The following is an 18,003-nucleotide window of genomic DNA, read 5'->3' as shown; positions in this document are numbered from 1 at the left end:
GTTAATCAGCTCTGCTCGAGACCGCACCAGACGGCTGTGAGAAGAGCCAGGAGCACCATAATGATTGCAGCCGGCTGCCTTCATTCTCTTGGACACCGCAGGCACTGTCTATTTAGGAGGCAGGACATGACGTCTGCGGTGCTGCGGCCAATGAAACAACCAGACAGTCTCGCCAGCAGCACAAGTAGTGATTGGCATTAGTAGATTAGAGTGTTTAGTCGGCACTGAGAAAGGTGCCAGGCGGTGCAGAGTGAGCAGCCCTGCAGATGAGATGCCATTTTGTGAATTAATTTATTTTTCAGATGCGGCCTCATTGATGTAACAGTATAATTATAAACTTACTTGAACTAGTCGAGTTTAGAGATGTTTTCCTGGTCCGTCCGGAGGCCACTCTGCAGCACGATGCACTCTGCAGCCGGACTGCATCAGTCTTCTTCTCCGACCGTGTGGCTGCTGACACACTTGTCCCCCCTACTTGGTTGCAGTTTAGTTTGCGCCGCCGGCACCGACCGCAATCATCGTGACCAATGCCTCTTCTTGAGCGGCGGGTGCCGGCGGCGAGTGAGCGAGTCATGGGGGTTACTGACTGAGTGAGTCCCTGCCGGCCCTTGGTCTCTCTGGGCTGGCCGCCAACGCTGTTTTATTTGCGGGCGGCGCTCAGCTGCGCACGAAGACAGCAGTGCAGCACGTTAGCCAATACGGCGAGGACTCCCACTCCATTTGAGTGGCCCGCCGCTTCTGCCTCAGTGTGCTCACTTACACTACTTCCTCCGAACGTGACAGCAAATTAGCGTCACATCCGGATTATAGCCAGTGAATCACCTTGGTGCCCCTGGTGAGTAAACCTGGCTGTGTCAGCCAGTTACAGCATTGTACTGAGAGGGCGGCCTTGTCTCCCCCCGTTAATTAATTGCAACAGTGTGTGTCTGTCAAACTTTAAGCCGCAGCGCGGCAGGAAATTACAGCGCCAGCCTGAAGCCAGCACTGAGGATTGTTTAATGTTACATTGTAGCCGCCTAGGGCTGCCGCGCTCTCACTCAGCCCAGGAGCTGAGAGCAGCCATATGATGAACATGATTAAATATAATGAACTAGAGTAGCTGCTGGCACTGGCTGCAGCACGCTCTCGGACTCGAAGCAGCAGGCGCTGTGCACAGGAGCCGCCTGTGGCTCGAGCTGGCGAGTCGGCAGAAATGTGTGACAATGCATTTCAGTGCGGTGATGCGGAACACCGCACTGAAATGCGTGTGTCACACCTGATGCGTGATACTTGGCAGGAGTGTGCTACTCCTTCCGGCTGGCCCGTAGCCAGGCTCCTGCCTGCCTGGCCTCGCCTACTTGTAATGCAGAGGTGATGGCAGATGCATTGTGCTCCTATAGCAGTATTTGCTGCTAGTCGCCTGCACCATTCAGCCTTCTTGGAAGGTGCCGATGGAGTTCCGAATAGGTACCAGGAGTTGGTATTGTAAGAGGCTATTCAGACTTGTTTCAGTTTCCGCCAGCTAGTACAGGTTCAGTCGGGTGGATGTTTGAAGCAAAACCAGCCCAGGCCGTTTATGACACGCACGCTATTTACCTCAAAGCAAAATCTTAATACTTGGAATATGCTAAGCTGTTCACGATAACCAAGCCAAGTGTTACACGTTTCCCTCTAGGCCACAGTGAATGGATTTTAACGCAGTTCGGCTCACCTTGGAGGAGAGTGGAGGCGAAGGGTATTCATGGTAATCTCTTATCGAATCCTACAGTTTGCAGTGGCATTCTTTGTGTTTACAACATGTGCTGCTGTTACTGTGGTCGCTGCTGCTGTCCCAGCTGGAGTTCCCTCTCTTGAAGACCAGTGTCCTGTGCCCCTCATCGTTAGGCTTTAAATCCAGTCCTGCATTTGCAGCGGTTGTATTTAGTAACTCATAGAATTGTGGTGACATAACTTAATGCTGTCTGACAGGACATGTTCTGTCCGTCTTGTTTCTCAGCAGTATGAAAAGCGTGAAAGTGTTACACTGTCCTTACTTCAAAGCTACTCAGATTCTCCTCTTAGTTTCTCGTCATTTGGTACAGCCTTTGACTCTGTGAACGTCTCCGTGAAAATCTCAATTGGCTTGCTCTAACTTTGTGCGTTGTTTCGTGATTTAATCCAGTTTTTGTGACTTTTGCTATGTCTTTTTACCTCGTATGTTTCTTTTGACCATGCCTTTTTTTCTTTTTTTTTTTGCGACAGTATGCCTTGCGTGACACTTCAAATTCTGAATCGTCGTGGAATACTAGGCTTTCATTAATTGCTTTTTTCGTTTTTGTATTTTTGAGTACAGGAAGTTAAAGTTTCCAGTCCCGATTACCCTGAAAGAAATCGTGAAAATGTTATGGATGATTTCTTGAAAAGAATTGAGTGCTACAAAGTCACATATGAACCTCTTGACCCAGATGATTACGACAAGTAAGCTCTATGGGTGTCGGCTTGTGAACCCTGCTGCTGCATGTTTTAAAACTTTGTGGATTAATGGTACTTTGGGGGATTTGCAAGTGATTACAAACAAATTAATGCACGTGTTTTGATTCTTGGCAGAGGGCACAAATTGTGGCCACAGTGACATTTTTATTGTTACAGTAAATTAACTGTATTTAAATTATGCGTTCGGGGTATCCTTGAAGCAAAATAGATTGTGTACAACAGGTCATCTACTCATGTGGTTCAGTTTATCAGTCACACAAAACTTCCATTTATGACATGCAGAGATTTACACATTTTGAATCTTGGTTGTCGACTCGCCAAAATGGCAGGTGCTGCAGAAGTGACATAAGATAACCTTAAATTCAGACTCCCAAACACAGTCACTCAGCAGCACCCTGTTTCCTATTTGGAAGAATAAGGTGTGGCACACGCAAAATGTAAACAGAGCTCATAGACCTGTTTCTTTTTTAATAGCCGACTACAGACCGCTTTTTCTGCCTCACCCTAGGGGCCTTCCCGCCAGTCTGCCTCACCCTAGGGGCCTTCCCACCCGACTGCCTCGCCCTAGGTGCCTTCCCGCCTATCTGCCTCTCCCTAGGTGCCTTCCCGCCTGTCTGCCTCGCCCTAGGTGCCTTCCCGCCTGTCTGCCTCGCCTTAGGTGCCTTCCCGCCAGTCTGCCTCGCCCTAGGTGCCTTCCTGCCTATCTGCCTCGCCCTGGGTGCTTTCCCGGATATCTGCCTCGCCGTGGATGCCTTCCCGCCTGTCTGCCTCGCCCTAGGTGCCTTCCCGCCCGTCTGCCTCGCCCTAGGTGCCTTCCTGCCCGAGACTGCCTCGCCCTAGTTGCCTTCCCGCCCGAGACTGCTTCGCCCTAGTTGCCTTCCCGCCCGAGACTGCCTCGCCCTAGTTTCCTTCCCGCCCGAGACTGCCTCGCCCAAGTTGTCTTCCCGTCCGAGACTGCCTCGCCCTAGTTGCCTTCCAGCTCGAGACTGCCTCGCCCTAGTTGCCTTCCCGCCCGAGACTGCCTTGCCAGCCTGGCCAGTCTCACTATAGTTGCCTTGCCAGCCTGGCCAGTCTCGCTATAGTTGCCTTGCCAGCCTGGCCAGTCTCACTATAGTTGCCTTGCCAGCCTGGCCAGTCTCGCTATAGTTGCTTTGCCAGTCTCGCTATAGTTGCCTTGCCAGCCTGGCCAGTCTCGCTATAGTTGCCTTGCCAGCCTGGCCCGTCTCGCTATAGTTTCCTTGCCAGCCTGGCCAGTCTCGCTATAGTTGCCTTGCCAGCCTGGCCGGTCTCATTATGGTTGCCTGTGTGATGTTCTCTCTCGCAGCTACAGTTTGTTTCATTCATTTGCACTAGATATGCCACTACCTTACAGCTTTATGACCATGGTCACGTGGCAAAGGTTTACACAGCACGTGAGGTTTACCTTCCACTTGCACATAAAGGCTTTGGCTCGGTGCCATAGATCGAGAGGAAACACCCAGGTGCATCTTTGGGACCACTTCTTGCAATACGTGTTTACTAAAAATGCACGTCTGACTGGTTTGGCATTTAAAATGAGTAGAATGAGTAGGCACTCAGAAGAAATGGCCATAGGAGTGTGACGAGGGCTAACATTCACTTATTAAATCATTCTTGCATCCTCCCACTCCTCTGTCCACAAAATCACACAGTTACAAATCAATAAAGCAATACTTTTTAAAATGTGCTAGACCTATTGGCATTGCGGTCTTTCTGGCCTCGAGTCCTACAGTAGGTAGGTGGAGCACAGGCCAAGCAGTGGTTAGGTATTGAAACCCTCTAAGTGACGTGTGATGTGAGGCATGCTGGGTCGTATGAGTCTGGGCAGGAAAGGTCCAGAAAGAGGGTGGTAGTCGAAGCACTTCATTCACACATAAAATAGTGGTGTCATTATTTATTTATTTATTTATTTATTTATTTATTTATTTATTTTGTAGAGACCACTCCCTCATCAAAGTGATAAATGTGGGACAGCGGTTCTTGGTAAATAAAATCCAGGATTACATTCAAAGCAAAATAGTCTACTATCTCATGAACATCCACGTCCAGTCACGCACAATCTACCTCTGCCGGCATGGTGAAAGCGAATGCAATCTTATGGGCAGAATTGGTGGGGATTCTGGCCTCTCAGCACGCGGAAAACAGGTATAAATTTGAAAGTTATAATACTTGTTAATATGTAGTGCTTTGCAACGCATTCCTGCCAATTCTGAACTCGGTTTAAAACAGTTGCTACTGATGTCAGATTTAATAACATTCTGCAGTTTCCTGATCTTTTGTCTCCTACGTATTTTTGCAAGAAACAGACATTTTTGTGATTTAAAAGTTCTCTGTTTGCTTGAGTGTACAAGTTACAACCTATACAAACCTCGTGAGTTGTTTTATTAGAAATTGGCATATATTTTACTAGAGATACAGGATGGTCACCCTAATAGTCTTAGATGGGACGTTGGGTAGAGACTTGGATATCTGTCCTAACTAAGTCGCCAACGAGTGCAAACCAAAGATCCCTTCAAGCATTCCTGTTTCTCCGTTGGTAATGTAGGCCAAGCTTAAGGCTCTTTCTAGTGAGCTGCTCCTGGGTGCAAGAATCAACAGTTCCAATATCAACAAGTTAAAATAATGTAAGGTTCATGCCAATCAATAAAACGTAAACCTATATACATGAACGACCAGAAAGTGGCTCTATCCAATCGATTGAAGGAAAATAGAGAGAAATCATTTTAACGTTTTTCAGTGTGTTAATGGTGCCATCATTTTTAAATATGTGACAAGCAGTGCAGTGCTATGGGAAACTATGACATACGGGTTTCCCTTGCAAATACACCTTACCTTTCGCTTGCACGTTCCTAGATGACTCTTGTCTCCTCCAGTAGCCGTCGCCGACAAGGAATTCGGATAATCTAGTTGAAGGCTCTAGTCAAGAGCTGACCAGACAAACTCTCCCTGTGAGAATTGTGTGCTTTCCAGTAAAATATTTCAATTTTACATTTAAAAAGTTTTGTTAAATATTTACTGAGTTCCGTGGTGCATCAGGAAAAAAGTATTAAGAACAATCAAAGACCTAATAATAAATTTGAGAAATGGAAAATAGCAGCCACAAATGGGTTAATGGAGCTAATTTGCAAAACCATGCAGGTGTTAACAGGAAATTTACAATACGCATGGCACATACATTATGTGGGAACATGGATGCAGATGGTGTTGGAATTACATTCTTCATATCAAAATCAATCTGTAATGGTATTGTTGGGAAGGAATGCATATGGGGGAATAAGAAGCCACGGACAGTAGAAGTGAATAGGAGACACTGCAGAATAGTGCATCCTTAGCTCTGTGCAAAACAGCCTTACAACATTGACGTTGAGAGGTAATGGCTGAATAGAAATAGTTTTAGATATTTTCTGAAAACCATGTGGAAGTTGGTTATGAGCAGTTTACGGATAGGGAATTCTAGATCATGTGAACACAACCTGGGAACTATTGGGTCAGGGTGAAGTGCTTCTGAAATGCTGTCACTGTATATGAGCAAGATTTCTGTCCTGTGATTTGATCGATCACCTGGTGTACGGGCAGTTTCTCAGCCAGATAGTGAGGAGATTCAGTATTAAAACTTCTGTTCAACAGCATATGCTACTGAAGATTCATTTGACACTGATGGGGAACCATTGCATCAAGATCAAGACCAGGCAATTGGTCAAAGCACCTAGTTAAAAGGCCCACATAAGTCGCAGACAGGCAGCCTTAAAAGGGAGTTCCTCCTTGTGTTAAAGTGCATTTCAAGCAGGTTTTGAAAAAATTGAAGGGCTTCGAATACGTGCGCACACATACCTGAATCTGGACGCCGTACAATGGAGGGAGGACCCATTGATGTCCACGTCACTGTTCCAGAACCTGGGGTTCATACTCGATGCACCGACATTGAAGTTTTAACCTTTTCAAAATATCATCTTCTTGGGATTTTCCTTAGGCACAGTAGAGGGGACGTTGAAACTTTTCCAGGGAAAAAATTACGATTTTTGTGAAGGAGCATCAGGATCAGAGCATTCTGAGGCATCTATCCAGAATTGTGGGACTTCTGGCATTGTTTCTCCAGGTGATTTTTCCCAGGTCCGCTACACTAATGATCACTGCAGAGACTGAAAGCCACCCAATTGACGAAAGGACTAACCTACGCGGCAGAGATGCAACTCACAATAGCAGCCAGGACGGAACTTCAATGGTATTTGAACCATATGGAGGCCTGGAATGGCAGAGCCATAATCTAATCTATACCAGAGAAGCCCGATGTAAGAAAGTTTCGCAGGGCAGGTGGCCCATGGTCGGAGCAGGAGAGGCACTTTCACATCAGCTGCCTGGAACTGTTAGAAATTGAAAAGTCTGAATAGAGTCAAGGTTGTATGCTCTATAATATTGAAGATGGAGAACAAATCCCCAGTTCAGTCTCTTTTGGCCAGGTCTCTCTCTCTCTCTCTCTCTCTCTTGTGCTCTCTCTCTCTCTCTCGTGCTTTCTCTCTCGCGTGCTTTCTCTCTCGCGCTTGCTCTTGTACTCTCTCACTCGCTCTCTCTCTCTCTCTCCCCCTCTCTCTTGCTCTTTTTCATGCCTTTTGCTCTCCTCTGTGTACTAGCCTGAGCCCCCCATACTCCATCCTGCCTCATTTCCACCTCCCCTGCTAGTTATCTGTTTCTTCTTTCAGCATCTTCATCCTGCATATTCTTTCCCACTCTTGAATAGCCCTGCCCTATGCCCCCATGCCTCCTCCCTCCCTCCCTCCCTACCAGTACATACTAAATTGCGGCAGCTGCATTTATGCACCAAAGACATGCCTGTGTGCGCCCAGTGCCAGGAACTCTAGTCCAGTTGCCCCCCAGCGATAAACTGCAGCACTCCTCCAGTTGCTCGAGACAGGAGTCCTTCCTCCCACTGCTGTCGCACTGCACCACACATCACAGTAGGAGCCGTCACCTGCGCCCCACACCATAGGAGGCTTCACCTGCACCCACTACCACTACATCTGCAGCAGCCTACCCATGCAAGCACCAGCAACACCATCAACACCCTCACACAACACATATTACAGCAAACCCCCACCCCACCCCAGCACTCAAGCACATGCATTCTATTGAACACTCGCTCAATCAGCAAACATGCAACCAAAATCTGGAACCTGCCTGAGCAGCAATCCACCGGATCTTCTCTTCCTCACAGAAACCTGCCTCAACCCAGCATTGGCACCAGACATCGCCACTTGGCGATCCCAGAAGGCTACAAGACTGCATTACAGGACTGCCTTCCTAAGCCTGGGCTGGGGGGGCTCGTACTCCTCTGCAAAGACTCATCAGCTTCTGAACAGCCACGGAAAGCACCACCCCATCCATAGAACTCCTGCACTTCACAATGCAAATCTCTAAAAAAACTGTACCATCGCATACCGACCACCAGGAGCGCAAGCTACTTTCATCAGCCTCGTAACTGGCTTCAATGCCCCCTCACCATCAACTCCAAATCCTTCATACTCCTCAATGACCTCAACTTTTACCTAGAAGACCACATTGACCCCTGATCCAGATCACTCCTCGAAACCCTGAACAACCTTGGACTAACCTAATTCATCAAAGTACACACTGGATCCCATCTTTACCACATGGAACAGCATCAAGTACAACACAACCTTACCTGGACCGACCACTCCATAATCTACTTCCAAATCAACAAATGTAAACCTACACTTCTGCCAACGTCTGCCTATCAACCCAGAAGTGGGGCAGAATATCAGAATCATACTTCGTCAATGCCCTCCGCACGAATCGCCCAAACCCCAACTTCTCCAATTACATTGTCAACTTTAACGACTGGATCAAGAACACTGCAGACTCCCTAAATCCATCAAACTCAACAAACGAAGAAGCAACAAGCAAGGCAGTTGGTACACAGGGGACCTTCGGGATTCCAAACGACACTGCAAACAGTTCGAAGAGAAAAGGGAGAGCCAGACAAGAAGCAACCGACAGAATCCCCTACAAAGCTGCACTTGGACACTATCACCAGCAACTAAGACACCAATAAAAGAGCACAGGCTAACCACATTGAAGGGAGCTGCAACAGCTGCATGGAAATCTTCTAGATTATCAAGGACTACACCACACCCATGCCCTCCGTCAACATCACCCCCTCCCAAGAACTCAGCGACGACCTATCCAACTTCTCCCACAGCAAAATCATTTCCATCTACATCAACTTAACACAACAGCCAGACCCTAGTAAACTAACCGCTAATCTGTCCATCACCAATCCTGACAGTTATCTGACCAGATGGAAGACAGTCACCAGGGAAGAAACTGCCACAATCCTGCAGACCATCCACTCAGGGGCCCCAACAACTGCATGCCCTCACCACATCTACAACCTTGGTACATCACCAATCAGCACAGCCCTCACTCATCAACACTTCCATCACCTCAACCACCTTCCCAGAAGATTGGAGACCTGCTGCAGTCCATGCACTGCTCAAGAAGCCTTCTGCCAACTTCTGTCCTATATCTCTGCTCCCCTATCCACTTAAAGTGATTGAGACTTCCATCAACAAGCAACTCCCAAACCACCTCGAGCTCCATCATCTACTCGACAACACTCAATTAGGCTTCACACTGCACAGAAACTTAATTCACCACAGCCTATGAAGACATCAGGACTATTCTGGAACGAGGAGAAACCATGGCCCTCATCCTGCTGGATCTCTCTAGCATTCAACACAGTTTCCCACAACACGCTCATCAGAAGACTCCAAAAGATCAGCATCCGAGGAGTAGCACTCCACTGGATCTGCTCCTTCCTCACAGAAAGAACTTAAAGAGTCAGACTGCCACCCATCAAGAACCTAATTAGTGAGTCCCCCACTGCATCGTCCTGGAGAGCATCTATATGACACATCTCGCATACACCTTGCGATCCCAAGGCATCACAGTTATCTCCTATGCAGAAGACATTCATCTCATCCTTTCCCTGACGGACAAGACAACCACCACCAGGTCCAACTTCACCAACTGCATGACCATGGTGGCACAATGAATGAGAACAAACTGCTTGAATCTTAACTCTGAAAAGATAGAGGCACTCTTCTTTGGAAACAAGAACTCCCCAAGGAATGCCACCTGATGGCTGACAGAACTAGGACCAACCTCTTCTGACCACGCCAGCAACTTAGGGATCATTGTGGATTACAATCTCAACATAACCGCACAAGTCAATGCAATGAGCTCCACCTGCTTCCACATTCAGTCAATTCTTCAAAAAATCTTCAAATTGCTGCAATAGAACACTAGACCTGCTATCACGCAAGCTCTCATCAAAAACAGACTTGACTACAGCAATGCACTCTACTTCGGAATCACGAAGCAACTCCTGCACAGACTTCAGATCATTCATAACACCACAGGAAGACTTATCCTCAACCTCTCGCGCTGCACTCAGATCTCACCTCCCCTGAACTCTGAGAGCTCCACTGGCTCCCCATTCACAAATGCAGCCAATTCAAACTCCTCACACACACCTACAAAGCACAGCACAACCCTGGACCCGCATACCTGAAAAGCTGCATACACTTCCGCAATCTTGCAAGACACATCCAGTCAGTCTCACTCTCACACCCCCTCCATCCACAAAAGCAAAGCAGAAGGTCTCTCATTCACCTACATCACACCCAAAACATACGACTGCCTCCCACAGCACATCAGAGACTCCTCCTGGCTTCTTGAGTACCTCAAGAGACTGAAGAAATTGCTCTTTGAATAAGTGTGCAGGAACCATTCGCCTACACACCGCTCAAGTGTCTAAATACCCTCACTAGGGATAAGTGTGCTCCAGAAATTGACATAACCTAATTAAAGAAGCAAATTTTTAAAAGTGAAAACATGCAAAACATTCAGTAAATTTGAAGGAATTTGTGATTGGAGGATAACAATGAATTCAATGTTCTCAGATTGATTTATTGGAGCAGTGCAAATGCCTCAAACAGAACATAGTATGGACGATGGGTGGCATCAGTTGAATTTTGAAAAGCCCCAAGATTCCTATTAAAATGAACATTTTGATTGTTTTTTTATATTTGTAAATTAAATTCAGCGTTTGTGTATTTGTTTGCTGAATTCTTGTTTATGTATTTTAGTATATTGTTTCAGACTATCAAAATTGTTTAAGGTGGGGTCCCTGGCTTCTAGTCATGACTGAGAGGGGAACATGGATTCCAATAATGATTCAAGAGAGGATCTACAGAAGTCAAAAGGTTAAGAACCACTGGAATTCCAGACACAATATAGATTTCAGTGCATGGAAACTAGGTCTGGAAATGTTCAGAAGGATAATGCCCATATGGCGGTTCATGGCAGATAGATCTATTTACATCTAAGTTCGACCATCAAATTCTGCGTTTCTTCAGTTGGAAACCAGACCTGATGGCAGAGATAATGGATGCTCCGCTTTAGGACAGAAGCCAAAGCAAAGGATTTGCATCCCCGACCTTCTCAATAATTACAAGGCTCGAAGCACAGGTAAGGAGACAAAAATCGTAGCTAATGTTAGTAACATTTCTTTGAAGATAGCAAGTTTGGATTACAGTTCTTCTGGAACGTTTTGGGATATCCCAGTCTTACTTCAACAGAACCTGCATAATCTGAAGGACCTTCACATCAGGTCATGTGTTGGTGCTGGGCAGGACTCTCCGTAAGATGACATGGAAGATAACAAGGGAAAATGGGATGTCTTGGACAGTTTAGAATGGGCTTCTAAGCTCAGTAAAGCCGTCTCAAAATCCACAACCAAATGATAAGGTTTGTCTGGGCGAAGATGACACAGTTGGTGGCTGAAATGGAACCTGGGTCCCATCGGGGGGTTGATGTAGGGTACATATATTTTCTATCAAAGGTAACAGAAAAGGGACTTGCTTATCACACTGTTAATACATATACATTGGTGATTTTAGCAAGTCCTTTTTCATTTAATGGGCTGCTCTCCAGAACCAATATATTTAAGTGTATGATACTTAAAAGTAGTATCGCGACTGCTGGAAGAATAATCCGTTCCTATCTTGAAAAGGATATCAGTGAAGTTAGCGATGCTTCCATGTCTGATGATAGAGCACTTGATATGTCTTACAGAATTTTCAGCCTTAAAGGGGTTGCTTTCACAGAGACTAGAAATACAAAATCTCACACTAGGGTGTTTCAATATCCTGGTTTTGCTGAAAACCCAAAGTGTGTTGTAAGGTGCATTAGGGTATATGAGGTAGTGACTAAGGAAATAGGCCTCCTGGCACTAGGCAAATGTTGATTGCAGTCAAGCAGTCCTACAAGCCAGTTTCATCTCCCACTATCTCAGTTTGGGTTTGTTGGGTAATGAGTGAGACAGGCATTGATACATTCAAGTTTAGAGCGTAACGCTTTTTTAGGTTTCGCCTGCTCAGCACTTGCCCTGTGCTTGAGAAATCTATTGTATTTAATATAAATCTTAAGTGTCTTACATCCCACCCCTTTGCTTTTTATTGGTTCCTGTACTTTCCCTCTGTTTTTATTGGCTGTAGCATATTGTTCCTCGTGTTCGTCTCTTATCAGTTTTCTGGTGCTGGAGTACTGTTTCCATCCGCTTTTCCACAACTATTATTTTTTAAACTGTTTCATTTCAAGCGTGCTTGCGAGCTAACAACCAGTCTCAAACCTGGCTCCCCAGCTTGAAGGTCGACAGTTACACCACACCCTCTGTCCTGCCCCTTCCCTCTATTTTTTTTAAATCTGAAGCACTCCAAAACCAGCGCATCTTTTTGCTGACTGTTATTCTTCACCCCCCATGTTGCTGGCATACGCCTCCAGCCCTGTCATTGCTTCTTTATATTGACTGCTCCAAATAGTGAAAACTGAAGGAGGATTACCTGATCAACAATGTTTATGGGAAAAGGACTCCATAACAGTTATAGACTATCAGTACAATAGAATTGCACGTTTTCCAGGTCTTCATCAAGCAGTTTCGCATTGGACGTACAAATAGCGAATAAACAATGCTTGCCACTTGACTGTGCTGCTTTTTCAAACAAACATATGTTTTTTAATACATTGAGTGTAATAACGCTACTGGTAGTGCGCCACTCTTTCACCTACCAATTCTATGCTGCTACGTAGGTAGATATGTGCTCTTTGTCGTTTGGTCTGTTTTAAATACTTTGCCAGCACATCGACTTGAGACCTGTGAGCACTGGGAAAAGTCCTGAAGGAGTCCCAAAAATATTTTTTGTGTCTATTATTTTAGCCTTGTTGTCCTCTTTTAATGAATATGGCACAACATGTCAGACCACGGCTGGCAATTGGTTGTTTCTGGCCCCACCCCCCATCCAGTTCACGGTGATGAAAGTCCTCTAGTTTACGGTCATGACAGTGCGGTGTGTTTGTTACCAAAAATTGACATTGTCTTGTCTTTAACTGCACGCAAATTGGCTGGCTCCTGTGCTCGGGAAATAGAGGATTTAAGTTATGCTAGGTGAGGTGTGAGTTGATTACCAACTTTTTTTAAAATATATTTCGTGACCTGGTGTTTTTTACTTTTAACACTGCGTGATCACAAGTGCCAGACTTTGACATGAACGGTTGGAGTGCTACCCCTACTGTCATGTTACAACAGAGGTTGCCACAAGCTGTTTTAGCAAAAGGGACTAGTGTTGTGATCAGGAACAATAACGGGGTGGCAGACTCCAGGGAAAGAGCTTTTTATTTAATACAATCTGCAATCACCATGACCAAACAATATCTTAGGTGCTTCTCTTGGAATCCTCAGAGTGCGACGTTCTAGGATGAACTAAGCATGCGCAGAGGAAAGAGGACAATAAAAGACACCTGTTGGACATTTCTTATATTTTTAGCATTTTTAATAGTGCAAACTCGACCAGAATGAATCAGCGCTTTAAATGAACACCAATCACTTTCCTCAGTTTCAAATGCTTTCTTTTTGAAGGAAAGGGAGATTAAGGAATTTGCCCAGAATCACAGGCTGTTGAGCCGACGCCGAGACTCCAACTTGTTTACCCAGATACCAGTTAGACAGCAGAGGTATTCCGTATTTATCCAGTGGGCAGATATTCTTCACGAATTATCCATCAGCTCGTTAAAAAGCAGAAAATGTTTTCTTTCTTTGTCTTGCTCTTCGTCACTTAGCAGAGTTTCTTTAGTAGTATTGCCGGCAGCATAGCTCAGTGAACGGAATGGTCGCTGATTACAAATACCATGATCTAAATAAAGACAGTTTGCAGCACTTGGAACCAGTCTGCTCATATAGATATCTAACTGATGTTTTTACTGTTTTAATTTACTGATGGTCTTGTTATATAGTACAGGTTGTTCTCTTGTTGCCAGCTTACCACGCAGGTAGCAAATACCCTTCATCATTTATCTGCTTCATAAATGGCAGCTATTCTTTGCTAGGTTTTAGGTTGCCAGGTACCGAACAGATTTTGTTTCGTTATACAACTCATTCATATATCACAATGACTCTTTGCTATTTATCCAGTACACTCCACTATCTCACGTGTCAACGAGGTTGGCCTCCATTAAAACTTCAATTTTAAGTTGTTTGAAATGGGTTAAACATTATTCAGTCATAAATTGGGTAACTGAAAAGGGGAGGGGAGGATTCGATTAAGGTTCTCCTTGAGTCGATGTAGTGGCAGAGGATGTGGTAATATGTAATATTTTTTCCATTGGTCAGTGCCAACGTAGTTTTTTTTTTTTTTTACTGTATACTGGACTTGGCTTCTTGGTCACTCCTGTTTCCCTACTTCTGATTGATCAGTGCCTCCTGCTTTCTACATGCGCTTCCACTGTGTGTCCATTCTGTGATGTATTGACCTGGCACAGCTTACTGTCTGCGACCAATGACATTCCATTGGCTGCAGGCTAACACAGATATTTTTTCTTTATTTTCTTACATGCACTCTATTTGACTACGTGTATCCAGTTTCCTCCTCCTCCCACCATTCTCGCCTTTACTTCCCACCCCTGCCTGCTCTGCATCGTGTTGCTGCTCCCTACCCCTCCCCCACACCTCCCTTGTGTTGCTTGCCCCAAGTCCTCCTTCCCATGTCTGTTGTGTTGCTAACTGCCCCATCACTGTTTTCACCCTCCAGCACTTCCGTCCTCCATGAAAAACATCAAGTGAATGTTTTTTTTCTAGACAAATTGCATAGCAACTCAGGCTGCTGTGCAACATGGCTGAAAGAAAAAAATGCTAGTACGCGGTCAACACTGTTGTAGCGCTGTTTTGTTTTTTTAAACTTTATGCCAGGTTGTATTTAGCCCACACTGCTGTGCAGCATGTCTAGAAAACATTGACAAATCAAAGAGATCTTTCATAGGCAAAACCTATTGACTTTGCCTATGCTTTTTATGGGCATTGACAAGGTGCAGAGGACTAAATTACAATCATTACAAAATGCTGCTGCATGATTTTTATTAAACATTCCTAAAGGCCATCCCTCCTTGCCTGGCATAAGGTCCCAACATTGGCTCCCTATCCAACAACAAGTAGAATTTAAGGCCCTCTGTTTGGTTCGTAAGGCACTATATGGAGGTGGTTTGGTTGATATTAAGAAATTGTTTTCATGGTACACTCCCACGAGAAATCTTAGATCCACAAATGTGGGTCTCATTCATATCTCTAAAATTCGAAGAGCAAGAGGGGGAGGTAGGAGTCTATCACACTGTGCAGCAAACTGTGAAATCAGATGCCTATCACTATGAGACTACAATCCAACAGGCAGCTATTTTAGGAAATTGCTAAAATCCGTGTTGTTCCCCCTAACTAGGTCATTGGTAGAACAGTGCAGTCCCTCTTCACACTTTCAGCACCAAGAAACCGCGGCATTCCAGCGCTTTACCAACTTATCTGATCTTATGCTTGTATTTGGAAGGTCGCTTGGAAGAGATTCTAAATGCAACTGACTGGTCATCCGATTCAACTTTCAAAATGTTAATATTTCAAACCAGTGACAGGTGGCATCATTAGTGATCATTACTCTTTGAACTTGCATAATCTGAGCCCCTGGTCCTTACGTAGAATATACATTTCCTGGCTGTTGTGAGGAAAGTGTAATTTCTATTAAGCACACTATGATGAGAATTATACCACGCAGAAGAATACAAAAGTATTAATGGTACACCTGGATATATATATATCCTAAGGTATATGTATGTATGTGTATAATTCTGATAGATACATCTGCCAGTGGATTTCTCACCTTGTGAATATCCCCCTGCGTCAGAAGCATTCGTAAATTCTTTTTGTGGCTTCGCGACGACGTGGACCGACGTCACAGAGGCACGGCATTGCGCCCGACTCCGCTGACGTCACCAACACCATATTAGGCCCACGCCGGCGTGATGACATCAGTTCCCTTTTTTCCGTGTCGTCGACGCTAACGGTTTTCTGGGATCGTACAGTAGCTTTCTAGTAACTTTGTTACTCTGTGATTATTTTCACTGTATCTTCGTTCTTCTGTCGAGATGTCTTCGAAGAAGACTGGTTTTAAGGCTTGCGGGGAATGTGGCAAGACTATGTCTATAACTGACCCGCATGAGTGCTGCGTCTGGTGTCTAAGCTCCGACCATGACGTCAAGGATTGCCCATCATGCAAGAAGATGACTCCGAAGGCCCTCTGGGAGAGGGAGACGAAGCTTCTTGTTGCAAAGCTAAAAAACAAGAAAGATGAGAAGACTTCGAAGTCTTGGTCTCGACGTTCAAGGTCGAGGTCTCGATCGAGGTCGTGATCGGAGTAGTCATCTGCACATGCTTCAAAGTCTTCTAGAAAGAAGCATAAGAAGAGGAGTCATGAGTCACGTCATCAATCAGGAAAGGACTCGAGCTTGAGGCCGAAGTCGCAATTGAGGCTACTTCGTAAGGAAGTGGAGGTTTCGGCGTCGGAAGCTCAGGACCTGATGATGAGGCTTCGCGTCTGAATTCACCGGATTCGCCGAAGCAGCATGCAAACCCTTCTCCGGATCCGTCTAATCCTTCTGGTCGGGAGAATGAAGGTGAGTTGGAGGAGGTTGGTGATGATGAGGTGTTGGTGCCAGCGGGTTCGTCGACCCCGGTGCCACAGGCCGAGGAGGAGATCGACATTGTGACGACTCCGCCTCCTCGGGAGCAACCAGGGGGTCCATATCCAGCCTTTCCGGCTCCAGGTCAGGATCCATCCCAGTTGCTGAATGCAATGTTCGGAGTTTACTCCAGGGCGATGTACCCCTCTGGTGCACCTGTTGGTCCCACGGGTCCTATGGCATTTAACTTGGGTGTTCCCCAGGCTTATGCTCCTGCGCCCTTCATGCCTTTCATGCCGGCTCTAGCACCGCAGTGGCATTTTCCGACGCCGGCGAAGCCTTCGACGCAGAATTCAATCGACGCCGATTCCATCGACGCCGGTGCCCACGACTCCGAGGCAGGATTCTGTTCGACCTCGGATGAAGCTACCTCGCCCGACTTCGGGTTCCACGCCGGCTCCGGCCCCGACGAAGTCGGTTCCGGATCCGTCTGCTTAGTTTACGAAGGAAAGGTCGAAGCGTGAAGCCCAGAGGCTGTTGGAGGAAGAAAGGTATCGTTATGCAGATGTTGAGGAAGGGGAGTTACAGGATTCTGATGATCCTTTTGATGACCTGAGAGAGGCCAGTGGACTTGAATTGTCTCCTGAGTGGGATTTGGCTTCTGTGTCAGATGTGCCTTCCAAGGATGTGATGCCATATCACGTTGTTATTAAAAAGGCAGCAAGCTTGTTGAACATTACTCTGCCCACCGCTGAATATAAATCTAATATTCTTACAGAGGTCCTTCACTCACCTTCTTCTGTTATTGAGCCAATGCTGCCATTTAATGATGCTTTGGCTGAACCCATTTATGAGGTCTGGAAGGAGCCTTTAACAGCTCCTGCGGTTTCAAGGTCTGTGGCGAGTAGGTATAGGGTTGCACCTGGTGACCCAGACTTTTTATCAACACACCCTCTGCCTGAGAGTTTGGTTGTGCAGGCTGCCTGCTCAAAGAAGTCTATGGGGGCTTTTCCGCAGGTTCCTGGGGAAAAGGAGTCCAGAAAGCAAGATCAGGCGGCCAAAAATGTCTTCTCTTCAGTCAGTATGGCATTAAAATCTACCAACGCAACTTGTCTTATGGGACGGTACATCCATGCCATGATGGATTCCGTGAAGCATTTTGTGCCAAAAATTCCTGAAGTGGATAGAAAGGATTTTCAGGAAGTAATTACGGACACTCAGGCTGCTGCGAGACAGGTGATTCAGAGTGGGCTGGACACGGCTGATTCGGTGCCGAAAGTCATGGGCTCTTCGGTGGCCGCTAGAAGAGCTGCGTGGCTAAAAACATTGGAGTTCTCTGCGGATGTTCAGTCTGCTCTGATGGACTTGCCATTTGATGGTTCTGGATTGTTTGGCAAGAAGGCTGACGCTGCCTTGGAACGTTTCAAAGATAGTAGGGCCACAGCGAAATTTTTGGGACTTCTA

General features: G+C 46.0%; 1 protein-coding gene across 1 annotated transcript in view; it reads left to right on the top strand.

The window, feature by feature from the left end:
• Positions 1-18,003, top strand: part of LOC147712728 (6-phosphofructo-2-kinase/fructose-2,6-bisphosphatase 2-like) — a 235,129-nt gene that overhangs the window by 164,240 nt on the left and 52,886 nt on the right. Inside the window, exons 8-9 of the mRNA XM_086919698.1 lie at positions 2,312-2,436; positions 4,407-4,614. Coding sequence (XP_086775824.1) covers positions 2,312-2,436; positions 4,407-4,614 — 333 coding nt within the window. The remainder of the gene's footprint in view (positions 1-2,311; positions 2,437-4,406; positions 4,615-18,003) is intronic.

This window comes from Lissotriton vulgaris, chromosome 5 (genome assembly GCF_964263255.1).
Source record: "Lissotriton vulgaris chromosome 5, aLisVul1.2, whole genome shotgun sequence".
Lineage (NCBI taxonomy): Eukaryota > Metazoa > Chordata > Amphibia > Caudata > Salamandridae > Lissotriton > Lissotriton vulgaris.
The sequence above is the reverse complement of the archived record's forward strand: the minus strand, read 5'-3'. Positions and strand labels throughout refer to the sequence as shown.